The 27,349-nt window shown below is 38.7% G+C and overlaps 1 protein-coding gene across 15 annotated transcripts in view; it reads left to right on the forward strand.

Annotated features, from left to right (window-relative positions):
- The window catches only part of LOC131692701 (mitochondrial glutamate carrier 1-like), a 548,789-nt gene that overhangs the window by 408,933 nt on the left and 112,507 nt on the right, over positions 1-27,349 (forward strand). For 14 of the 15 annotated variants that reach the window (XM_058979891.1, XM_058979894.1, XM_058979886.1 and 11 more), the window contains 2 exons: positions 3,095-3,306; positions 24,156-24,296. In XM_058979891.1, coding sequence (XP_058835874.1) covers positions 3,095-3,306; positions 24,156-24,296 — 353 coding nt within the window. The remainder of the gene's footprint in view (positions 1-3,094; positions 3,307-24,155; positions 24,297-27,349) is intronic. The other variant, XM_058979893.1, reaches the window with a different exon arrangement.

The following is a 27,349-nucleotide window of genomic DNA, read 5'->3' on the forward strand; positions in this document are numbered from 1 at the left end:
CAATCAAATGGATCCGGGAAGAAGATCCCCTTAGCTGGAATCTGTAGTAGTCTGTGTAGTACTGAGAACAAATTCGACTACCAACACCTCGCATTTCTTGTTGATTAACAAAACGTATTTGAAGAACACGATTTTCAGATATTCCATCAAGTGGTCATAGAGCTCGGACACGTTGGCGCAGTCGAGCAGTTTTCTCCGAGCTTCTGACTGCACGGAATTTCTCGATTTATGTTCCAGCGCTTCATATGGAATAACACTGCGAGTGCGGAATTCATCGATACAACCAAACCTGTCGATAGAAAACAAAACACGAATAAAAATGCATTCTGCTGAGACAATGAATCATTCTTCTGTCGAAAAGAGACATTGTTTTTAGAAAATATTTAAAAGAAAATCACTAAAAACCCACATTGGAAACCAACAGTCGCAAAAAACCATGCAAATTTGAATCTTTGAAGGAGTCAACTCCTCGTATGAGTGTCAAACTGGTGCCCAGGTGTTTTGAAATGGTTGGATGGAAGCTAATGATTCTCCGTATCACATTTCACACAAAATATTCGAATTAGCTACCCCCATATCATCATCGCTATGAAAACTGATAGTACTGATAACAATTAACTAATTTCTCCAGATATTTCAGCTGTTGATAGCGCTTCAGTTTGTCTATTAAATAGTCGATCCCAGAAATGATATATTACAGTTTCCGTAAATTTTTTCCCGTTCTGCCAACGGCCAGCAAGAAGAAGCTTGTTCAAGCCGTCATAGTTCCTTTCGTGGCCTACTGTGATGTCGTGTATTATCCGGGTCTATCAGTAGCACAAAAAGACAGCTTAACCGTTGCTTCAAAGCGTCCGTTCGGTTCGGTTTGTTTACAACTTGCGTCAAAGAGAATCTACCGACACGGTGCCTAGTTCAATACTTGTACATGAATTCGATACAAACTATCAACACCGAATCCTCTGTTTAATGTAATTGTAAATTATTTAGCATTAACGATATCCTGGTGGTTGTACCATTTGTAAGGCCAGGACAAGGATACTCGGGAAATCAATCAGAATATATCCAACAACATCTCCAAAGAGGCCAACTAAACCGTACGAGAAAGTTCATCACCACTTCGGAGACGTTAAACTAAACTGCTTATTTCTTGTTACAACTAGTTTTCAAAATGTATATATCGCAAACGTAGTTTCTTTGACCTGACAAATGGAACAACCACCAGGCTATCGTTAATGCCAAATAAATTACAATTACTGTTTTGTAGAATAGCAGACAGGCTGTTCCAATTTCTGCGTCGTTCAAAATCGGTAGGCAACATAGATTGAATGAGCCAAAAGTTACTATTCAGCAGTCGCACATGTCACGAAATAGGCAAAAGATTATTTAAAAAATCTTTTATTGGATCACTTTACGACAAAAAGTCTATTATTAAAATTCGATAAAATTTATCGAATTACGATATTTTGACTTAAGTATGTTTACAAATAACAACTGATCTGTTGCCAGAAGCGACATCTGACAGTAAACAAACATAAACTGGTCTGTCAGAATTTCGCGAACAAATGTCAAAATTCCGCACGGAAAAAGGAAAAATATTTCGCAAGTTCATTTCGCAAGAGGTGCATAATAAGCTTAAGGCATAATAACAGCAATAGCCGCAAAAATTGTTTTGGCTAGGATTCGACCCCAGTTACTCCTCTGTGCGATGGCAACACTTTTCTACTGTTCTCTAGAAGATTTCTCGAGCCTTGTATTAGCTTTGTCGACGACAGTGGGGATGATTGAGACGAAATTGAAACATTGAATGAGCCGGAAAAACCGGCCATTGTTTGTTGGATTCCAGCGATTTCATTCTTCAACGCCGAAATTTCATCGTGCAAATCTGTTTCGCACTTTTTAGCTCTTGTGTCAGTGTGGGTGTCGGTAGTTGTGGTGGCAGCGGTGGCGGCAGCGATGGAGGGAGCGGTGGCAGCAACGGTGGATCGAGATGAAAAACTGGCCATATCAATTAGCTTGCGTCTATTCCGAAATACCTCCATGTCGCGAACATTACACATTATTTCGCCACTTGCAGTGCATATCCAGTAGATATTGAAGTTATTGTTGCAGCTGATCGCCTCAGAACCAGTGGTAGAAGCGCATTTTAGATGATAAACATCCGATCCGTCCGAACAAAAGCCTTTACACACGATTGTTTCTTCATCGGGTGCGAGCATTTGTTGCAAATCATTTTGACTAAACTGCGATTTCAAGAATAATAAAAACTGTTTTTGTAAATGCTCCAATAACCATAACCATAATAACCATATTATTAAATTCAATGGTTTGAATTTAACGTGGTCAGATCAAGTTAAATACTTGGGTTTGATTTACGATAAAAACGTCACTTTTAAGGATCACATTGAAGGAATCCAAACAAAATGCAACAAATATATAAAATGTTTATACCCTCTTATAAATAGGAATTCTAGGCTCTGCCTAAAGAACAAACTATTAATTTATAAACAAATATTTAGACCGGCAATTCTATATGCAGTGCCAATCTGGGCAAGTTGTTGTGCTACTAGGAAGAAAATGCTTCAAAGGACTCAGAATAAAATTCTGAAAATGATTTTGAAGCGTCCTCCCTGATTTAGTACAAATGAGTTGCACAGACTCGCAAACAGAAACATTAGAAATTATGACGAACAGTATTATAAGCAACTTCCGACAAAAATCGTTGCAATCTTCAATTGCAACGATTAGCTCTCTTTACAGTTTATAAGTTAGTTTATAAGATTTGTTTAGCTCCTTATTTACAATACAAGTAGGTTTAAAACATCCTACTGAAAAAAATACTTAACTGCGGAAGTATAATAATAATTAACTGAATCGTGTAAACAATAGGGATGAAAAGTCACTACTTGTGGCTGAACACCCAATATACTAAATTAGAAATGTAATGCAAACAAAACAATATAATCAAATAGAAAATAATATAAAAAAAAGCTACTCAATGTAAGGAAATTCAGATTTAACTTTCGGGATAATGGAATTCGGGACAATGGCGTATTATACTATCAAACTGATTACATGAAGCTTACTATCTTTTCAGGCCAAAGAATCTGGAAAATCCATTCACAAGATATCTGCCACTCAAATTGCTCTGGAATTATTAAAGACGAAAGGGATTACCGGGCTGTATAAAGGTACTGGCGCTACCATGTTACGTGATGTTTCTTTTTCAGTGGTATATTTCCCATTGTTTGCAACGCTCAATGATTTAGGGCCTCGAAAAGCAGATGATTCAGGAGAAGCTGTATTTTGGTAAGTATACTAAATGATCTAACCTTTTAGTTTCATCTTCTTTTTAAGGCTATGGTTTACGTTTCCCTGAAACAGTTGTGATAAAAAAACACAAAAGAGATAGGTGGATAATGTCAGACATAACTGAAGTGAAGTATACATATGTATACTTCACTCCAGTTATGTCTCTGACATTATCCACCTATCTCTTTTGTGTTTTTTTTTATCACAACTGTTTCAGGCAAACGTAAACCATAAAATGTATACATTTTATGCAACAAATTTTACTAACGTGGAATAGTTTCATTGAGTGCTGTATCCAAGTTGTTCTAGCCGGTAATTGTAGTGTAGTTTTGTCCAGTCTTTATATACACAGTAGGCTGGCAACAATTTTGACTTCTTTCGGAACACTGTGAAAGGCCGTATTGTATAGAGGACAAAAATAATCGACTTCTTTTTTATCCGCTTAATTGTTAGTGTTGGTTGGGTTGGTTAGAAAGGTCTCCCGCACTCTCCGTTGCCACGCTGAACTTCTTTTGTTTTAAACAGCCATGCATTCCACGCGCGTATTTGCTATAATACACGCAGATTTCAATTTACCGGCAACAATTTTCGAAAAACTGACAGTGATTAAAATACAGTGTAAACAATACACTCTAAACTACTTCTATCCAAATTTTCAAGAGAAAATACCCAATGGATCATTTTTTCTACAGCGTTTTTTTCCGTGGGACTTTAGTAGCGGTTTTTCTCGAAATCTCGTTTTTCAAACTGGCGAACACGATAACTCAAAAACTAATCAATAAATTGACTTGATTTTTTTATGAGGATGCATAAAATGTGTAGCCTGTCCATAGAACCATAGAAAACTGAATAAATTTTTTCTCCTTGGAATAAAACATCCAACTTCGTCATAGAAGCTGCACCGTAGCAATGGTAAATTGTAGTCGCTTAAAACCACCACCCTATCGTTGATACCAATTTGATCATACAGTTAATTCACACAGGCAGCATGCTGTGCTCATTTATAGTGAGCATGCTGTGCTCATTTATAGTGAGATCAGAATTCGTTGATAAGTAAATCGCACAGACAACGAGAGGCATTTCCCCGTAATATATACGAGCTAGTAGCTATAGATAGTAGGCACCATCGTCAGCCATATTATTACACCACCACCTCTTACTTTCATTTCCCTTTTTGATACATCTCATTACACTACCAGCACGAAGGGCACGGCTAGTGGAGCTATTTCGATCGTATCGGTATATCACATACTCATCGGTCAGCTCTGTATTGAGAATATTGTCTTTAAGCCATGTTTTTGTTAATACTACTACATCATAGTCAGAAGCAGATCGGGCTGCAAACAAATGGTTAGTCCTAGTCCGAAACATTCTAATACGGTTTCGGTCGTATTACGGGAAATAGTGCTATGTGATTTCAACTCAGAGTCTAACATCGGGCTAGTGGGTGAGATACATACAGTGAGCGGGGTTGTCCGAGGTGGCGTTGTGTATTCAATCCTGCTGTGACGATTGAAATCGAAATGTAGATCGCGTGTGGAAATAAATTTCACGGAATATTATTTCCGTCTGCCAGGTGGATTTTAACAGGGAGACTGTTTTCAATTGTAATCCAACTCCGACTTTTAACGACACAAAGGTAAGTTCATCAAGATTTTTGCCCTTGGGAACTATTTACGGATGTCAACAGTCTCGCTGGTGTTGAGGTTTTGCTGCACTAAACTTTGTATGTTGTCTTCTGTTGCTTTTGATTTTCGTGTTGCTAGTGGTTTTTTCACGTTGGAATCAAAGTCTTTAGAGCCTTCAGATATAATTGGAGCGATCTCCGTCTAACCGGGAACGTTTTCGGGAGCTGCTGAAAGTGCTACCTTTACGGACGGCTCGCTCGTTAAGCACGGCAGGAATGTGCTGCAAAATTTTATTTCTTTTTGCGCTATTTTGCTCTATCTCCCTTCTGAGCTCCATCAATGCCTTGCTGAGTTTGGCACTAATGGCATCTATGCCATTCTTTGTTGACCGAATCGTTTGGCGAACACAAGCATATGACATCATTTTGTACAGGCATTGCACATCTAGAAGAGGTTAGAGCAATTAGTGATTGAATCAAGTATGGTAGCGGATTGTTTTACGCATTTTAGATGAAATAAATAACTACAAAATCCACTGCAAACAATTTTTTCCACTTTAACCGCTTTCACCAGTGAATTCGTTGAATTCGTTGGTACTAATGCTCGGGTCGGATATATTACAAATATAACGAACGCGGCACATGTTGGAGATTATTATAGAAACGTTGAATATAGTGAGACGGGTTTAAAACACAGAAAAACACTGATTAAAAACCGAGTATGTAATGCAATCAATAATGATTATTTACCTCAAACAATCGTTCCTGATTATTTCGGCCAAACAGTTGTTAGTAAGTGAAAGGCCGCTCATACACTTGCTATGTATGGCTATTTTCTATCTAATATATATTTCTTGCACAAATGTATATTATTGAGAATTTTTTTTCGAAAATTCCAGTGAAGGTGTCATGTCTCTACATTGAAAGTTCACCGAGTTAGGGAAAAACGGTACATTGTGGTGGGAAAGTTAAAAAAGGTGGAATCAATTATTATCTTTCGTTATAGAGTTATGGTGTCTTCGGAAGAGTTGCTGTACGGCACTTTGCTTTATTTGGTTGAATCATACTAGTTTGGAATTCAGTCGCTAGGGCGGCGCTGCTATCAACTTTTTAATGAAGCTGGATAGAAACGTGGTGTCCTCTAGTAGGTTGTAGGACTTATCATTTTAAACATATCTTCTGAAGATGCAAACTTTGTAGGTCCTGTATGCTTCGAGATAAAGAAGGTTTTAATTTGTATTTGTATTAGTATTTACTTACAAATTATGTTTCCAAACATGCGCCATTTTTCAAAATGTCTCGGACCTGCAAAGTTGGTGTCTTCAGAAGATATACTTATAATTACCTGACATACAACTTTGCCGTAGACAACATCTTTCTATCTCGTTCAATTAAAAAGTTGATAACAGCGCCGCTCTAGCGACTGAATTCCGAACTAATATGAAATGATCCTATATCCTAAGCGATAGATGCCATGTAACAACCTTGCCAAAGACAGCATAACTCTAAAGCGAAAGATAAGGAAAGGACGTTTTAATTGTAGGTTAGCCTCTTTTGGACGCTAGGTACCCTCGGGCAAGGCTGGAAGAAGTCATTTCAAATGACATTTTTATGCGAAGCTCGGGAAAAAAAACCCACACGACCGCCATGGTCCAAGTTTACCTACAGCTGTTATGCATGTAAACGGACGAGAGAAAAGCAAAACCGTTCGTGCTGCTGAGCGTGCCTGTTGCATGTTCGTGAAAGTTCGGTTATTCGGCTTGGTGCCGTAGTTTGGTTTGGTTCGCTAACAGTTGCAAATGTATGTGAATGGCCCCGTGTGTCTAACTTTCATCATCCGTTGTGTTGGAACTGTTGCAAATGAATTTCATAGCAGCGGTTCAAAATGAATGTAGTGAACGACATTCATGGCTTATATTTGCGGGAGTCCTTTTTTTGCTTGCTATAGGAAAGGACTGCAAGCAAAATATTAGCGGTATTTTGCACATAGTATCGTTGAAGGGAAAGTTGTTGACCATTGAAAATCTATAGTTTTGTATATTTACAATGCGCTGATGCGTCAAAATGGAAATATTTTCAACTTTTTAGTAATAAGTTTTATATTGAAGGGGAAATTGTTGGCCGTTGACAATCAATAGTTTTGTACATTTACAATTCGCAGAGGGTCCGCGGATGCGTCAAAATGGAAATGTTTTCAACTTTTTGGTAATGAGGTTTATATTGAAGGAGAAATTGTTGGCCGTTGAAAATCAATAGTTTTGTACATTTACAATGCGCAGGAGGGTCCGCAGATACGCCAAAATGAAAATGTTTTGAAGTTTTGTACATTTATAATGTGCAGGGGGGTCCGCCGATACGTGAAAATGAAAATGTTTTCAACTTTTCAGTAATGAGTTTTATATTAGGGTAAATTGTAGACCGTTAAAAATCAATAGTTTTGTACATTTACAATTCGCAGGGGGTCCTCTGATGCGTCAAAATGGAAATGTTTTCAACTTTTTGGTAATGAGTCTTATATTGAAGGGGAAATTGTAGGCCGCTGAAAATTAATAGTTTTGTACATATACAATGCGCAGGGGGGTCCGCTGATGCGCCAAAATGGAAATGTTTTTAACTTTTTAGTAATGAATTTTATATTGAAGGGGAAATTATTGACCGTTGAAAATTAATAGTTTTGACATTTACTATGCGCACGAGGGTCCGCTGATGCGTCAAAATGGAAATGTTTTCAACTTTTTGGTAATGAGTTTTAGATTTAAGGGGAAATTATTGACCGTTGAAAATTAATAGTTTTGACTTTTACAATACGCAGGGGGGTCCGCTGATGCGTGAAAATGAAGGGGAATTCGTTGGCCGTTGAAAATGAATCAATAGTTTTGGACATTTACAATGCACACGGGCAACCGCCAATGTGACATAATGGAAACTTTTTATGCGGTAGTAGCATAATCAAGTTACAGAATGATGGTATTGTAAGACAAAATGTTCACACTTTCTCTCCTTTAATCAGGAAAATAAACTGTTTCATTAATAATTTTGTGCCAATACATAAGAAACAATTAAACGAACAAAAATATTCCACCATTACATTTTGGCATATTTCCATAGTGGAAATCTCAAAAGGAAATGATTTCGACCATTTTTACCGCTACCTTGCAGTATTTTAGTCGCATAATGTCATAGTAGCGAAAACTCAGTTTGTTTACATTAGCGATTTAGGCCAGTGTTGCCACAATTAAATCTGTACCGGGAGTTGAAAAATCTTTTCTATCTGTACTATTCTATCGAAAAATATGTACCGGATTCTGTACCCAAACAATAACAAGGTTGTTTAAAAAAATAATTTTTCTTATACATATTTTGCATTCGAGTAAATCAAACCAAACATTCTGACTCGGTTGTTTTATTTGAACTGGAATTCCGCAAGAACCCAGTAAACTAAAAGGCGGGTTAAACTAGATGCTGGAGATCGGTAGACTGTTGAAACTTTGTTCTAGGGTACCCGCCGTAACTTGCCGTTCACTGTAAAAGTAGTGTGGAAAACCGATGCTGGCGATTGGTAGACTATTGAAACTTTGTTCTAGGCTACCCGCCGTAACTTTCTGTTCACTGTAAAAGTAGTGTGGAAAACCAGATAGAATTCCGGATGAGTTTGACTGGGTAATGTCAATATCAGCTCCAGCTCAAATTCTCACTGCCACTTTGTTTGCCAACCAAAGGTGACCAACAGAGTGGCGGCGAGAAGTTGAGGTGGGGTTGGAAATATCAGTAAGATGCGAGAAACCTGCTTGCAGGAATTCAAATGGAGTAAGTCAGAGTAAACGTATGCACTCCGAGAAGATTCGCTCGGCTTTTATTAGACATCATCCCTTCCTTTGATTTGCTGGAAGCATGTTTCTCGCATATTGCATTATAATCTCAGCTTCAGTTCAAGCTCAATCAGTACCAGCTCCACTTCAGATTCTTGCCATCACTGCTGCCTAACTCAACTATTTACTGGGATGCATTGCAGGGTTAAATTATTTTACCTTGCTGTCATGTAAAAAATCTGTACCAATCTGTATTTTTTTACAAAAATCTGTAATCTGTACCAAAAATGCTTCAGAAATCTGTACCTTCCTAGATAAATCTGTAGTTGCGGCATTACTGACTTAGGCCCTCATGAAAGATCTTTGTCGAAGTGAGAATTGCGTATCAAAAGAAAAATGCGAAGAGTGGCCAATTTAACAAACACAAAGTTGTTTCAAGGTAATCGTCATAAGGTGTAGGCATGTCTACAATAAGATTATTGGTGGCAAACTCAGAAAAACTCAGAAAACTTGAAAATGCTAAATTGTTGTATTCAGATCAATTTGTCCCAATTACTGATTTGTTTTTTTAGAGCGATGTAGTATTTACGCCATGCAAATCCTGTCGATTGTAAAATCAAAACTCTCGCGTTACATATGTTAATATCTTATCCGTTATCATATTGGAGTTCATGCCACTTGCTGTTTGACGAGACTATAATTTGATATTGGAAACGGTCTATGCAAAAGAATAATCATCAGAGAGACATTCGTAATGCATTTTGCGTTGCGTGCAATATATTTTGCGTTGCGTGTAAGACGTTAAAACCACCGACAAACCGACGTGCCACATGGAACAAAAATGTGTCAGATGTTGTCCTAATTGTTTAAATTAAAATACGTTGTTACACTAGCGGCATCTGTATAATGGTTCGCGTGGTAGTCTTCGTCGATAACACAACAGTACGCAAAAACCAAGGTGTATCGACGTTGTACCAAATATGCTAGAACGAACAATCCCTTTTTGGCATGTTGGAGATCGTTTTTCCATGTACTATTTAACAAAGCTGTCCGTTACAAGCAAAAAAGTAACAGAATACATGCATCAGTTCTGAATACGATTTTGATGCATATTACCACTACATATGCAGCTGAGGAAATTGCACACCTTCTGTCACATCAATATACTTATCGAGAAGCCTGCCCAGATTCGAACATGGCGGAGCGATCTGTCGTAGTTTGACAGTAGTGATCGCTTCATTTCAAAACAATCGTTATTTTGTATGGGACACTTCGAATGCCTCTGTCATGTCGGTTCGTCGGTGTTAAAACTCTACAAAAAACAGCCCTACATTCATCAAAACATCGAACAAAGTGGATCAGCGTAGGACGATTGTTAAATAATCTTTTCTTCGAGGGAGTGCAAAGGTGATGCAAAAATGGAAATTAAATGCCTTATTTCATACTTAGTTGCATTTCGGCTTCGCCTCATCAGAAATCGACACTAACTTATTGTCGGAATAGATTAGCGCCGGCTTGACGCCGAAACGCAACATAGTATGAAATAAGGATTTGTGCCCTCCTGTACAAAGACTGGTTTTTACCAACAAAATTTTCACCCTAGTGAGAAATTTTGGTTTTTACCAAAATTTCCTCCTTAGGGTGAAATATAGCATAATGAAATAAGGATTTGTGCCCTCCTGTACAAAGACTGGTTTTTACCAACAAATTTTCACCCTAGTGAGAAATTTTGGTTTTTACCAAATTTTCCTCCTTAGGGTGAAATATAGCGCAATTAAATGCCTTTTTTCTAAGTTTATGCAAGTTTGTTATACAATCCTAGAGTGATCTGCCCCTAGTTCATAAAACAATCACATAGCAATCAAAACCCTATTGCAAAACATATAATTTCAAAAAACAAACTTTGCTTAGGTATACTTTACTATGCGAGGATACCAATCGATTGTGTATGATTTCTTAGTTATTTATCACTGTTCACTATTCAAAGTTTCTCTTTGAACTCAATAGTTCGACTCAAAAGAGCGAAAGAGTTAAAATATACCCCAGACGGTCATGAATTGACAGTTCGTGGATTTATTCACTCCTTCTTTATTGTCGGGGTAACTTGCAACACTTCAACATGTTTCTGTTCAGATGAATTTACCAAAGGTAATAATAATATTTACAATTTAGCACTATAGCTGTCAAATAGTAGCATATGTTCAAAGATAATCATGCACTACCAGTCATTATTTTCGGTTTCTTTAGCGCGACCGGGAAATCTTAGGAATTTCGAATTTTTCAATAGAATGGATGCTGGAATGTCGTGCTTTGCTCTACTTCAATGGTAAGAGCGTATCATTTGTATCTCTTACGTATGGATCGAGTACACATTTTTGATGTTTATTAAGCGAATTTATATACAATTTTGGAAAGTTGGAAGTAGCTTCATCGAATTTTTTTTATTACAGTTACTATATATCAAGATAATTACTGCAGATACACACAGTAAAGACTCGGTTTTATCAGCCCCCGATATTGTGTACCCCGATTTTGTCTACCCCCGATTTTATCAGCTTTTTGACCCGTTTTTGTCAGAATCATATAGAAATTGATAGTTTGCAGTTTGATGGGCTCTAGCAGATGAACCAAGTTGATTTCGAGTAAATCATTTTTTGAGCATATTTTTGTTATCTTAGAGATCCGAAAAAGATTAAGCGGCTGTATATAGAGACAAAAGAAGAGTATTTTAAGAGCATCGGTTGATCAAAAAGAAAGAAAATTATATTTCCCGATTTTGTCAATATTCCCGTTTTATCAGCCTAAAATTCACCAATGGGCTGATAAACACAGGTCTTCACCGTATTACCATTATAAATCACAAAATGGTGGAAACTCGTCAACCGTTATACCGAAATGAAAAAAAAAACTGGAGAAAGTAGCTACTACTTTGAAAACGTATTGCAATTGAAACATGTCATGTTTTGTTGGGCAAATTACATTATTGTAATTAAAACTAATCGATAAAAGTCATATTGCGGAAATTGTTCGAAAAAATACATCACAATACAATAAGCATAATATATTTTACGATGTAGGGAAAAACATATTTCTGCCAAACCTTCTGCAAATAACCTTTTCATCCGTTTTCTTCACGTAATTGCAAGTCAGTAAACAGTGTAGGCGGCAAAGCTTGTTGTTGCGCATAATTTAACTATTATTACTTAACTATTGATTTTCAATGGCCAACAATTCCCCTTTCAATATAAAACTCATTACTAAAAAGTTGAAAATATTTCCATTTTCACGCATCGGCGGACTCCCCTGCGCATTGTAAATGTACAAAACTATTGATTTTCAGTGGCCAACAACTTCTCCTTCAATATAAAACTTATCACCAAAAGGTTGAAAAAAAATCATTTGGCGCATCGGCGGACTCCCTATGTATTGTAAATGTCCAAACCTATTTATTTTGAATGGCCCACAACTTCTCCTTCAATATAAAACTCATTACCAACAAGTTGAAATAAAAAACATGTTGGCGCATCGACGGACCTCCTGCGAATTGTAAATGTACAAAACTATTGATTTTCAATGGCCAACAACTTCTCCTTCAATATAAAACTTATCACCAAAAGGTTGAAAAAGGCGCATCGGCGGACTCCCTATGTATTGTAAATGTCCAAACCTATTGATTTTGAATGGCCCACAACTTTTCCTTCAATATAAAACTCATTACCAACAAGTAACTCCAACCAGTGATGCCACAAGTACAGATTAATCTAGAAAGGTACAGATTTTTGAAGCGTTTTTGGTACAGATTCTGTACGGTACAGATTACAGATTTTTGTAAAAAAGTACAGATTGGTACAGATTTTTTTAGATGACAGAAGAGTAAAATAATTTAACCTTGCGATGCATCCCATAATGTGCACAAAGAGCGAAACACAAAAAAAGAGCGGCACAAGAACACTGCGATGTGGAGATCACCCGCCCAAAGAGAAACTTGAAAACGAAAAAGAGAAAGAGCTGTGCACCAAGAGATGCAAAATTTCGCACATTGAGTCACCTTAAAGAGCCACTTTTTTGTGCCTCCCCTCACTGACAAACAGGTAGGAAGGGGAATCAAACTATTCAGATTCAGATAAAGATTGATCGGAAGAACGTTTTTAAAATGTTTTTTGGTTGTCTTCTCTGCTTCCGTGCGCATGGGACCATGATGCACACTAAAGAGCCTCTTTATTTCTACTCTTTGAGGTGTGCGGCCATGGAGTAGAATGCACACATGGGAGCAAAACACATAGGAGTGAAGAGGTTTATTGTGAAAGAGAAGAGTCAAAATTTCTGGTTTGATTTCCCCAAATGAAAAATATGCATAAAAAAATGATTTTTTTTAAACAACCTTGTTATTGTTTCGGTACAGAATCCGGTACAGATTTTTCTATAGCAGAGTACAGATAGGAAAGATTTTTCAACTCCCGGTACAGATTTAATTGTGGCAACACTGACTCCAACAACTCATTACTCCTGCGCATTGTAAATGTACAATACTATTGATTTTCAATGGCCAACAACTTCCCCTTCAATACAAAACTCATTACCAAAAAGTTGAAAACATTTCCATTTTGACGCATCCGCGGACCCCCTGCGCATTGTAAATGTTGAAAACTATTAATTTTCAACGGCCAAAAATTTCCCCTTCAATATAAAACTCTTGACTAAAAAGTTGAAAACAGTTCCATTTTGACACATCGGCAGACCCCCCTATTGTTTTTGAATGGCCAACAACTTCTCCTTCAATATAAAACTCATTACCAACAAGTTGAAAAAAAACGTTTTGGCGCATCGGCGCATCCCCTGCGCATTGTAAATGTGCAAAACTATTGATTTTCAACGGCCAACAATTTCCCCTTCAATATTCTGGTTGCAGTTCAAAATTGAACTTTGAACTTGCGCCTTTTGTTTTTTGTGTACATGTTAGAGAATCAACTTGCCCATCATCTATATCAGTTGCGCTTTAGCTGAACAAGAGCTAAACACGAGAAAAATCGAAAGGCGCCAGTTCACTATTTCGATTTTTCAACTGCAACCAGAATATAAAACTCATTACAAAAAGGTGGAAATAATTCCATTTTGACAACATAGGCGGACCCCCTGCGCATTGAAAATGTCCAAAACTATTTCAATGGCCGCCAATTCCCCCTCAACACTGCCAAGTGCCCGCTAATATTTGCTTGCATTCCTTTCCTATAGCAAGCGAAAACAGAACTGACGCACATTCCAATCTTGCACATATAAGCCATAAATCTCGTATGTTATGAATTTTGCAACAGTCCGTTTACAAGGATAACAGCTGTAGGTAAACTTGGACCTTGGCGGTCGTGTTGGTTTTTTTCCCGAACTTTCGCATTAAAATGACATTCGAAATGACTTCTTCCAGCCTTGGTGGCGGGAAACAAAACTGCTGTAGGGCGGCATTCACGCACACCAAAGAGATTACATTCATTGAACGACATTCATACATACACCAACCATGAAATTCGTCTATGACTTTCCTGCTCGGGCAGCAGCGTGAAAGTTTGTAAGCTTATGACGTTTTTAAAAAAATGTCACGTTTCCAGCCCTGACCCTCGGGGTTAGCCCCCCGAATTACGAAAAATATCGTGTACTACTCGTAGTACTTGTAATGATCTTATTTTTTCTAAGCAACATGGAACAATGCACTAATAATAAAAGAATGTTTTTTTTAATAAAAACGATGTTAATTTGGAAATACGGAAGTTTTTTCCATTTCCTGTGAACAATTCTAAATGTGAGTTAGTCCCTTTTGGACGCCAGCCATTCATATGTTATGGAGCGTGTTTTTGTGCTATGGATTGGTGATTATCTGCCCGCTAGATGGCGCTTCGGAACATATTGTGTTTCCTCCTATTCCGTTGAAAGTAGCAACGCGCGATGGGTATTAGCTAGTTCTTGATCTTTTTATTGAGTTATATAGTGTTTGAACTCATTTGCTCGGGTTAATTCCTCCCCCTCGCCCTCTGTCCGTCTTACCCACAGTTCCCCCGGTACCTGCAACTGCCATCATAAAATCATAGGAGGTTAATACTGTGTAACATTTTCACCCCAAGTCCAGGCAGTTTGCTTTTAGACTTCGTCTCTTCAGAATCACGGCACTTGACCAATGCACCTGGCGAGTTGGTTGCTAGCTATCGACTGTACGCGATATTAGAAAAGCGAATGAACAATTTAATGAAAGCCAAGAAACGCAGTTACTGGCGCCAGTTTGTCGACGGGTTAACAAGAAAAACATCGAAAAGCACTCTTTGGGACACGGCCCGACGTATGCGAAACCGAAACAGTACTAACGAGAGCGTGGAATATTCAAACCGTTGGATATTCGATTTCGCCAAGAAGGTTTGTCCGGATTCCGCCCCGGCACGGCACGAAGCACCGTTTTCGATGGTGGAGTTCTCACTTGCTCTTTTGCCATGTAACAATAAAGCCCCAGAGCCAGACAGAAACAAATTCAACTTGTAGAAGAATCTGCCAGACTCTGCCAAGAGACACTTGTTGAATTTATTTAATAAGTTTCTTGAAGGTAACATTGTCCCACATGATTGGAGAAAAGTGAGTGTCATCGCCAGTGTTGCCACAATTAAATCTGTACCGGGAGTTGAAAAATCTTTCCTATCTGTACTCTGCTATAGAAAAATCTGTACCGGATTCTGTACCGAAACAATAACAAGGTTGTTTAGAAAAAATCATTTTTTTATGCATATTTTTCATTTGGGGAAATCAAACCAGAAATTTTGACTCTTCTCTTTCACAATAAACCTCTTCACTCCTATGTGTTTTGCTCCCATGTGTGCATTCTACTCCATGGCCGCACACCTCAAAGAGTAGAAATAAAGAGGCTCTTTAGTGTGCATCATGGTCCCATGCGCACGGAAGCAGAGAAGACAACCAAAAAACATTTTAAAAACGTTCTTCCGATCAATCTTTATCTGAATCTGAATAGTTTGATTCCCCTTCCTACCTGTTTGTCAGTGAGGGGAGGCACAAAAAAGTGGCTCTTTAAGGTGACTCAATGTGCGAAATTTTGCATCTCTTGGTGCACAGCTCTTTCTCTTTTTCGTTTTCAAGTTTCTCTTTGGGCGGGTGATCTCCACATCGCAGTGTTCTTGTGCCGCTCTTTTTTTGTGTTTCGCTCTTTGTGCACATTATGGGATGCATCGCAAGGTTAAATTATTTTACTCTTCTGTCATCTAAAAAAATCTGTACCAATCTGTACTTTTTTACAAAAATCTGTAATCTGTACCGTACAGAATCTGTACCAAAAACGCTTCAAAAATCTGTACCTTTCTAGATTAATCTGTACTTGTGGCATCACTGGTCATCGCCATCCAAAAACCAGGAAAACCAGCTTCCGACAGCAACTCGTATCGACCGATTACAATGCTGTCCTGTATCCGGAAGCTATTCGAGAAAATAATCTGGTTTCGCCTCGACAATTGGGTCGAAGCAAATGGCTTACTGTCAGATTTGGCTTCCGCAAAGGCAAAGAGACGAACGACTGCCTTGCGTTGCTCTCAACAGAAATTCAAATGGCATATACCAACAAAGAGCAGATGGCATCAGTATTCTTGGATATTACGGGGGCTTTTGATTCAGTTTCTATCAACACTCTTTGTGAGAAGTTGCGCCAGCATGGTCTTTCAACAATTTTAAATAACTTTTTGCTAAACCTGTTGTCTGAAAAACAAATGCATTTTTCGCGTGGTGATTTATCGACATCACAATTTAGCTACAGCCTTCCACAGGGCTCATGTCTAAGCCCTCTTCTCTACAATGTTTACGTGAATGACATTGATGAATGTCTTGTCAATTCCTGCACGCTAAGGCAGCTTGCAGATGACGGTGTGGTCTCTATTACACGTCCCAAAGCCGTGGATTTGCAAGGACCACTGTAAGATACCTTGGACAATTTGTCTGCTTGGGCTCTGTCGTTGGGATTTAGAACCGACTTGGTTCTAGCTTAGCAACGACGTGTTACTGAGCTTCGCACTTACTTCCTTATTGGATTTGATAAAGAATTTATTTTATTTTTGGTTTTTAAAGTTTCTTTTACCCGGAGGGAAATCTAGCAGGTCATAAGCCGGAAGTACGACTTATGATGACTACGGTTTTCCTAGCGGGTTGTACCTTGGAAAGGAGAAAAAAGAAATAGATTATATGATAAAGTATACTTCACTACCAACTCCTCTGTTGGTTTGATTGACGTCTGCTGGGCGCTGGTAGGGACCTCTTTAACTGCGAATCACTACAAAGGAAAAACGTGTCATCGGTTTCTACTTAGAAAGAAAAACGACTAAACACCTGCTATGGGAAAAAGCGACTGAACGACTGATTTAATTTCATATTCTTAAAACTATATATACAAATTCCTAATCTAACTATTCACCTACCTACTTAGTTCTAGCTATTCACCCTTCTCGCTCACTCCTACCGTGATGTGTTTTTTATTCCTTTCCGCCGTCCATTCGGTACGGCCGGCAAATTATGTTCCTGCCTTCTAGACTGTTTTAGGGTGGGTAAACAATTCAAATCCTAAACCCTTTGCGCTGGTAAACAAATCAATTCTATATCTTTCGGCGCGGGTAAAATTATCTATTTGGTATCGGTCTAGACCGGATACCTTTACGTTGGATTATTTTCCCAGGACCGTCGCTAGATCACTTTATTATTATTTTATCTTTTACGGCCTTCGTGGCGGTACTTGCGCCTCGCCGGGATCGCCTACGTACACAATGCTGTATTATTTGGCAACCGTCTGAGAGTTTTATTACTATCGTCCCTTCTAGACGATAATTGCTTTCTTCGCATTTCCTCATGGTCCTTGCCAAGTAACTTACTATCATAAATTTCACCAGTTACCTGGAGTCTCGTCCCTGGTGGAAGCTTAGACCACCGTATGAATGGTGCAATTAATGCAGCTTGGGACACGAGCGTCGATGAGTAATTACGGCTATCATGAGGCCTTTTGTTATTATTGGGTAATTCGCCCACTCTCAATATATGCTTCCTTGAGCAATTTACTGGTTGATACATGAAGGCTTTCAGCCAACTTCAAACGTATGCATATATGTACCGTGAAGCGATCCTGAGCTCGACATTCCCGGCCCCGTAAATCTTCCTGAAGGTTTACTACTGTTTATGATCGAGCGACTGTCGCAGAATATAAAAATAGTTATACTTTTTTTTTGTCTAATTTGTTTGTTAATTATAATAATTATAACTCGTTATTATTGTTTACAATGAGCTTTCTGTAATATTTCTAGAAGTGGAAACAGATGATCCACTGTACTTCTGGTTTTACATTGTGGTGCCAGATATACAAACATGGCTGTATTCTACAGACTTTTGATAGTCTGATACAGACGCGGCTAGACATCTACAGGATTTTACACTAGAATAACTGTATTTGAATATTTGATTTCTTTAGTTTAAATCTACTTTTATAGCAATGTTCCAAGATATAAAGGCTTTACATAACCATCTAAAGACTTCTACATACATTTTAATTATTCTTCTATAGTCACCTAAACATGTGGAATCCCTGATTGTAGCACAAGTTTTTTTTTCTTTTTTTTTTTAACTCGTAATAAATGAAAACAATTTTTATTTCTTCAAACTTACATACTTCAACAATATAATTCTTATCAATTCTACATACTCCAAAATATGATACTTATCCATTAATTAATAAATATTCCAAATATATATAAATATAAATTCTACATACTTCAAATATGCTACTTATCAATCCTGTACTCATCACATATTTCAAAACAGGTTGATCTACATCTTGCTCTGTCAATCAGCTGGGGATACCTATCCATCTGACGAAGTCTTAATACTTAATTGAAACAGCAAAGTTTTATAATCTCTCTTTTAAATCAATAGGAATTTTCACGAAATTCGAAAACGTCTTCTTCTACAGTGAAAGAACGTATCTGTCAATTTTTCTTCTGCTAGCTCCTTTTGTATTTCACGTGACACATTTTCTTGTTGATGAGAACTACCATTGTTGATGCTGCCATTGCTGGTGGAAGAGTAACTTCCGGTGCTGGAACATGTATGATACTGGTTCGTTATATCCAACTGCGGTACGGTGAAATCTGGGCTGTAGAAGGGCAACTGATCTCAGTGGCCTTTGCGATACTCTGAAGTCCAATAGTGATAAAAGACACGAAGAATCCATCTCTCCATTGTTCAATTTTGCGACAAACGTTGCCTGTTGTATTTGCCGGCGGCGCTTCAACATATCAAGCTTGCAGCGGTGAGGATACGGTTGAAGATTTAACGGATCACGCCACGGTAGATTCCATAATACCGTCCGGATGAATCTTCTCTGGACACGTTCAATTATTTGACTCCAAGTCAATTGGTACGGGCACCAAACTAGAGAGACGATTTCGGCAATAGGATGTGCAAGCGAGCAATATAAAGCATATATCGTGTTCATATTGGTACGCCATTTATCCTGTTTCATCAGACTCGTGCCTATGTGGTCGATAAATACTCCATCCTGGACGACTCTGACCAACAATGAATTTGCCATACTGAGAACTGCTGCCGCAGTTACCATAGCTGTGAATATAGAAATTGGAGAAAAGCGAATGAATGGCCTAATTATCTCTTTTAATATACTACTTTTTCTCTGCTCTGCCTGAGAAATTCTCACAATTTCTCGTTTCATTTTATATCGGCGATCTTTAAAAGTAGGATCAACGGATCCAAGTTCAGATGCATGCATTACACCATGCTCTGATTCCTGTCTACTCTTCGCCGATTTTGGGATTAAATCCTTTCCTTCGACGTCTAAAACTGCTAGTTCAGCAATCGCGTGTTCACGGATTGCCCCTTTGCTAAGGATCTCAGCCTGTCTAACTACGCCTGCCATTCCTAAAATCGCATAGAAGGAAGTCAAAGATTGATCATTCACATCCTTCAATGTTTTATGGATTAGTGGTCGCAAACTGACAAACCACTCTGCTTGAATGAAGGTTGATCGCAACACTTCACTTATAGGTGTCTTTTTAGACATATCGTCTATCTTGGCACAGAGCACTTTCTTTATAGCTCTGCTCAACCTTTCCCAGACGGCTCTAAAATGTGGAGCTGCTGGAGGGTTGGAAATTTCAAACTCCGTCGGCTCTCCTCGTTTCACTGTTGAATTGAGATATTGGGGAAGCCGCTCTAAATCTTCTTCGGTCTCAACGAAGTTGGTTTCGTTGTTGCTGTAAAGCTGAGTTACTTTACCTCTATGCCACTTGAAACATAGGAAAAAGGCATTGCTACTAATATTACCTCCCAATTCAATATGCTTCTCACGAGTAATTAAACAAGCGAAAATTACTCCCCATTTATTTTCTTTGGCATTTCTAGCTTTTTGAAAATAGAAAGGTCCAAAATAATCCTTTCCGCTATATTCAAACAGAAACGCGTTTAAATTAGATCTTATCAGCGGGATATGAGTCGTCCCTGGAACTGTTACATAAAAAGTCTTCAGAATACATCTGTATTCCAATTTACTTCGCGCTCTCATGACTCCAGTGTTGATGTCAATGAGGGGATATACTTTTTTAAAATAATCATCTTTGGGCACATAGTCCCTTATTTGCTTTCTTTCTTCATCATTTTGGATGTCATATTTTAGCATCCTTTTCATTTCTTTCGCAAATGCTTCTATTTGAACATTTACCATCTGTGCGCGTGACGGCGAACTAATCGACTCGAAAAACATTACTTGCATTTCGCATACATCACGCTCTTTGTCGGTTCGGCATCTCTGCCATAAAAATCGTTGAACTTGCTGATCAACCGATTTTATATGGCCTTGGTGGAACATTTTCTTAATGTCTCCACAAACCGCCACCTTCAATAATACTTCGTATAGAGAAGCATCTAGTCCCGACAACAAATTGGAGTTAAACAATATACCTTGAACCTTTTGTGCCGCATCAAAATCTAATCTTAATTTTGGCGGAATTTTACTAAAATGAGGTATACAAAGTACTCGTTCAAACGGATACTCAATTTCCTCCTTACTCAATTCTCTAATGAATCTCTTTGATTCATAGTTATTAAAGGATGCCATTGCCCATTCCTTTTTGTTAACATTCAAATTTTGTTTCATTATGTTGAGTCTGTTCAAGGCATAAGTCTTTGGAAATTTGACATCATCATTTTTCCAAAGCTGTCCAATTTCATAAATGCTCTCCTTCTTTTGGAGAGAACTTCGAATTATTTCCTTTGAGCACTTAGGCTCTTTAGTTTCAGGCGTATTTGGAATTGCTGTAGCTCCGAAATACCCTGTGGAAAGTAAACTTTTTACTATCTTCCTACTCTGAAAGGAAGGTTCGAGAGGTGATACTGTCCTCTCGCTTGTTCGCATCAACGTCTCGCGTATTTGCGTCAGCTAAGCCATTGCTTCACTGTTTCTATCTTGCGCTTGGAGTGTCACATTTTTCATCTCCAAGTCTTTTGCTCTTATCTTATTCTGAAAAGAGTTCACGATGGATAACAAATTCCTCTCATGAATTTTCCACAGCTCAGACATAGATTTGCTACCATCTAATTCTAATGCTTGAAGTGCAATATTATTCATCTTCAAGTCTTCCATCCCATTCTTATTTAGAAGGGAGTTCACGAGGGATAATGTTTTCCTCTCGTTCTTCTTCATCAGCTCAATCATCATTTCGCTGTCTTGGATGGCCATATTTAACATCTCGATGTCTTTCTTCAGCTTAACCTCTTCTTGGTTGCGCTGCTGGCATTTTACACAATACCAAACATCTGGTATTGCGGGTCGTTTATTCATCTTTACGCAATATTTATGAAAATATCTATCGCAATCGGAGCAGGTTATCATGTCGACCTTTGCTCGATCTTTCCTTGTGCAAAGCCGACAATGGCCGTTGGGATTCGACACGAATTCCATATTTTCTTAGAAGTATTTATCAATCGATCTCTAACAATCTTTCCAATTATAGAAAACTTGACTTAAATACTCAATTTTAAATAGTTGAAAACTATTCAAAATACTTTAATAAAATTTTAAGGAAGATTGTGCTCCGCTCCTCTCTGGAGCCACCAAAATGTCGTTGGGATTTAGAACCGACTTGGTTCTAGCTTAGCAACGACGTGTTACTGAGCTTCGCACTTACTTCCTTATTGGATTTGATAAAGAATTTATTTTATTTTTGGTTTTTAAAGTTTCTTTTACCCGGAGGGAAATCTAGCAGGTCATAAGCCGGAAGTACGACTTATGATGACTACGGTTTTCCTAGCGGGTTGTACCTTGGAAAGGAGAAAAAAGAAATAGATTATATGATAAAGTATACTTCACTACCAACTCCTCTGTTGGTTTGATTGACGTCTGCTGGGCGCTGGTAGGGACCTCTTTAACTGCGAATCACTACAAAGGAAAAACGTGTCATCGGTTTCTACTTAGAAAGAAAAACGACTAAACACCTGCTATGGGAAAAAGCGACTGAACGACTGATTTAATTTCATATTCTTAAAACTATATATACAAATTCCTAATCTAACTATTCACCTACCTACTTAGTTCTAGCTATTCACCCTTCTCGCTCACTCCTACCGTGGTGTGTTTTTTTTTTATTCCTTTCCGCCGTCCATTCGGTACGGCCGGCAAATTATGTTCCTGCCTTCTAGACTGTTTTAGGGTGGGTAAACAATTCAAATCCTAAACCCTTTGCGCTGGTAAACAAATCAATTCTATATCTTTCGGCGCGGGTAAAATTATCTATTTGGTATCGGTCTAGACCGGATACCTTTACGTTGGATTATTTTCTCAGGACCGTCGCTAGATCACTTTATTATTATTTTTTTTTTCTTTTACGGCCTTCGTGGCGGTACTTGCGCCTCGCCGGGATCGCCTACGTACACAATGCTGTATTATTTGGCAACCGTCTGAGAGTTTTATTACTATCGTCCCTTCTAGACGATAATTGCTTTCTTCGCATTTCCTCATGGTCCTTGCCAAGTAACTTACTATCATAAATTTCACCAGTTACCTGGAGTCTCGTCCCTGGTGGAAGCTTAGACCACCGTATGAATGGTGCAATTAATGCAGCTTGGGACACGAGCGTCGATGAGTAATTACGGCTATCATGAGGCCTTTTGTTATTATTGGGTAATTCGCCCACTCTCAATATATGCTTCCTTGAGCAATTTACTGGTTGATACATGAAGGCTTTCAGCCAACTTCAAACGTATGCATATATGTACCGTGAAGCGATCCTGAGCTCGACAGGCTCTCCAGCTGGGTATTGATTTCTCTACACAGAAAGCTGAGCTATTTTTATTTTGTAGGAAGCGTGAACCAGCAAAACTACAGCTTCAGTTAATGGATAAAACTATTGCTCAGGTTTCAACATTCAAATATCTCGGGGTCTGGTTCAACTCTAAAGGTACATGGGGATGTCACATTAGGTATCTGAAACAGAAGTAGCCACAAAGAATCAACTTTCTCCGTACAATAACCGGAACATGGTGGGGTGCCCACCCAGGAGACCTAATCAGGCTGTACCAAACAACGATACTATCAGTGATGGAGTACGGATGTTTCTGCTTTCGCTCCGCTGCGAACATACATTTCATCAAACTAGAGAGAATCCAGTATCGCTGTTTGCGCATTGCCTTGGGTTGCATGCACTCGACCCATACGATGAGTTTAGAAGTGCGATATTTTGAACCCATTGGTGATTGCAAATTGCGAAAGGCTTGTCGAGCTTATTTCTTAGACCCGATTCATGTCATTGCATATCGATTACATGGAACAGAACATCAATTCTTCTTATAACGTTAACCGTGCTCATTTCTTAGATACTTCTGATCCATATGTATTTTTCGACTTATCCGTGAGAGAAGAGATTTGTGAAATCCCGGATCACATTCGCCCACATTAAATATATGTTACTATGTTTTAGTTGCCGCAAGGTTCTACTGTATCGATTTTGTTGGATATTTTCGGCAAATTTGAGACTAAGAGAAACGAAAGAAATGAAAATGAAAGACGGATAGGTATTCTAGAGCGAATCAGTTATAAACTTGGAACGGAAAACTAGGACTAGGCAGGCTCATATGGACATGGAAATGTGAAGAATTCTTTACCTTCTGCTAAGTAGGAGTTGGGCGTTGCACCCAAGTCTACCGCATGGTCTATGGTAGAACATAACTCATCATCATGTTTTACCGCCGACGCCGGTTTTTTGGTTCACGTGGTACATGAACGGCACCTATCTTGAAATACGTGTGTAGAACAATTTTATAGATATAAATCATACAATAATCCATATATTTATTTATATAAAGAAAGTTAACTCTGTTTCTTTTTTAAGGTGTTCGTTTTTGAGTGGATGCGCGGCTGGATCCTTAGCTGCATTGGCGGTTAACCCATTTGATGTCATTAAAACAAGACTACAAGCTATTAAAAAAGCCGAAGGAGAAATGCAATTCAATGGAGTTGCAGACTGCATCAGGTATAAACATATCTTCAGTGCTATAATTAAAAAAGTAATATTGACTCCGCGTAGCAACATTTGTGGTGATAATTTCCAAAAGAGTGGGCGAGTGTTGTTAACATACGAGAGGTGTATCTTAAGATCCGTACGAATGCGTGCGTCTCAGTGTCCAGAATGTCGATTGCGGTATAAGATGACTTGTACATTATAACATACTTCTGTGTCATACATCGGATTCTACTTCTGTGTCATACATCGGATTCTTTTTGCCCTTCTCATATAGAAAATGGATATGCAATGACTTTGAAAAACGGCAAGCTGAACTAGGCCGGAAGGCCAACTGTCATATTCCATTCGACTCAGTTCGTCGAGATCAGTAAACATTTGTTGTGTATATGTTAACTTTTAATTTTCTCAGATATAGCTGATCCGATTTGGTTCCGGAGCTACGGTGTGCAGAGAGTGTTTACGCCATCAATTTCGTTATAAGCTGTCTTCATCATGACATCACGATGTTGCAAAACTTATTGATATTGAAGCTAAATTCTTTGATTCACAGGTCTAGATCACTAATGACTAACCAAAGTTACTTTGACCGCTTTGACCTTCGACTGTTCTTTGTCCCATATAAGCAGAAACTGAAAAATGTTTAAAGGGGAAAGTAAATTTCAGAAATCGAGTTTGTATTTTTGATGGTAGATGTCTTTAAACATGGTGTCTACTCCCGAGAAAAACCGGGAATAACATGGAAAACCGGGAGTTCTCGGAGAATTAATTTTACCTGAAAAAACTACAAGGAGCAGCCCTATGGAGTTGCACGAGCTGTAGACGTAGGACTATACTACTTAATGTAAAATATTTATTTTCTTAGCACAGGAGGAGTCTGGAAGGCAGCACTGGCTGATAGTCGTACTTGGTTTTGCTCCGCGTTATTTTATAAATTTGTTTAGAATTACTCGATGTTTAATGCATCAAATGTTGTGATGTGATCTGTAATGCTTCATAGTGATTGTTATCTATAAAAATAAGCATTAATTAAAACCCAAAGTGGTAGAATTGTGAAAATTTTGGTGGCTCTAAAATGGTAGTTGCATATGTGCGAAATCGTTTTACACGAAGAAAACCAACAATGTTAGTGTGTGTGTGAAAAAACACAAAATTGAAACGAGAAGTGGCTGTTTATGAGAAGGTGAAAGCCAAAACTATCGGTTTCATTGATAGCAGCTAATACCAGGAGCAAAGGGAGTATTATTCCATTTATCTATTGAGAATGACATTACATAACTTGTGACGAATTAAGGACGATTCAGGCGATGCATCAGCTTCCGTCAAGGTCAACGGAGCGTCACCGTTCCGTCAGGATAAGTTGAATGCGTTTCTCTTGCGCCCGTCCACACGTGCCGTACGTCAAAACGTTCCTTGCCGTTGCTGTTGTGTGTGTGTGAATACCTCCATCTTAATGCATGTAACTGATCTTGACGTTCCGTACCGGTGACGGAAGCCTGATGTATCGTGTGAGTCGTACTTTAGCCATGCGTCTGAAGCGTGAACGAGAGTTGGTTGTACCCACACACCCATAGGCACAACTGGAAACATCCGCGATGTTTAGCGGAGTGGAGCGGGACATTTTTGCTACTGACTGTTGTGTTAGTAGATTCGCTGATTCGTACGTGTACATGTTCGCTGGCACAATCGTATTCCTATACATGGATTCGTGGCATCGGTTTTCTCTTGCTCTCCGCTAGCGCTGATACATTTTGTTCGTATCCTTACAATGTACAATGAACCCACCAGATTGGTATCCGTGATCTTAGCCGGTTTATACGAACAAGGATGGTTCAATCGAGCATTGTACAACTTATGTATTGTTTGAAGAGAACATGGAGACGAAACTGATATTCTTTCGCATATTACCGGTTTGCTAGTTTCGCTATCGGTATCAATACCCCCAAAAGTGTATCTATAACGAGGAGACCAGTGTGTGTTGGAATTTGGATGCGTTGTAGGGCGGTCTAGGTTAGTTTCAGAATGGTGTCAGAAAAAAGCATCAGTGGAATCAACTCTGGGATGGTGGTTCACTGTAGTAGTGTGAGAAAGTATATGTGGGTTGTATCATTCTTTTCTATCTTTCCTTCTGTTATCAAATCTGTTGATCGATTTGATGATTCTAATGATTTTTGTTTGGATGAAAACAAAATGACTCCTACCGCACCTTCAAACCATACACTAGGCACAGAAATATTCTGTGCAGGGAATGGCTGGTATCAATAGTTGTGTAGCTGATTTCAAGATTGTGTGAGCTAGATGAGCTTTGTTGCGTAGTGTTGCTTTGCGTGGCCGGTTTGGCCTGTATGGCGCTTGTATCGCTCTTTGTTTGCTGTTGCTGATCGGTTGTTCTTTGGAAATTCTGTGAATAGCCGAGCAGCGGTGGCTGACCAATGAGGTATATATATAGATGTGGCAGAGCACACGGTTTGCTGGTGTTGGCGGCCAGAGGTATGTAAACAATCCAGAAGCACAACGGGTCGACGCCATAGTGTTCACAATAGCAGAGCCCACGATTCACATCTCGACAAACATATGATTGCGGCCTGGAGGCCGGCTGTCACAGTCCGCTTTGAGTGGGGATTCCGGACAAACCGTTGCACGCCAATCACAGATGTTGGTAGTAAACGAAAGAGAAAAGTTTTCTCTTTCATAAACTGTTGTGAACTGTATTCGACTAGTAACGGTTTGTCTGGAATTTCCATTCGGGGTGGATTTTGACGGTTGGCTTTTGGGCCGTAGTCATATGTTTGTCGAGACATATACAACATTAGTGGCTGACGGGGAGTGGGGCGGGGGTCGTTCCGATCGGGCTCAGAGAGCGTGCGTGACGGCTTATTTTGCTACAGCTTATACCACTAATTCGCATGCAAGTACTGAGAGGCTTTATAAACGTGTGTGAAATATTGAATTACATATTCCTACTTCTATTAGACCCACAGATACTTAATGTGTATGGATAATTGCGAAAACGAAGTGATAGTGTTTGTGCGATTATTTCTGAAGTGTCGATGGTTAACTATTTT

The sequence above is a fragment of the Topomyia yanbarensis genome, chromosome 3, assembly GCF_030247195.1.
Source record: "Topomyia yanbarensis strain Yona2022 chromosome 3, ASM3024719v1, whole genome shotgun sequence".
Classification (NCBI taxonomy): Eukaryota; Metazoa; Arthropoda; class Insecta; order Diptera; family Culicidae; genus Topomyia; species Topomyia yanbarensis.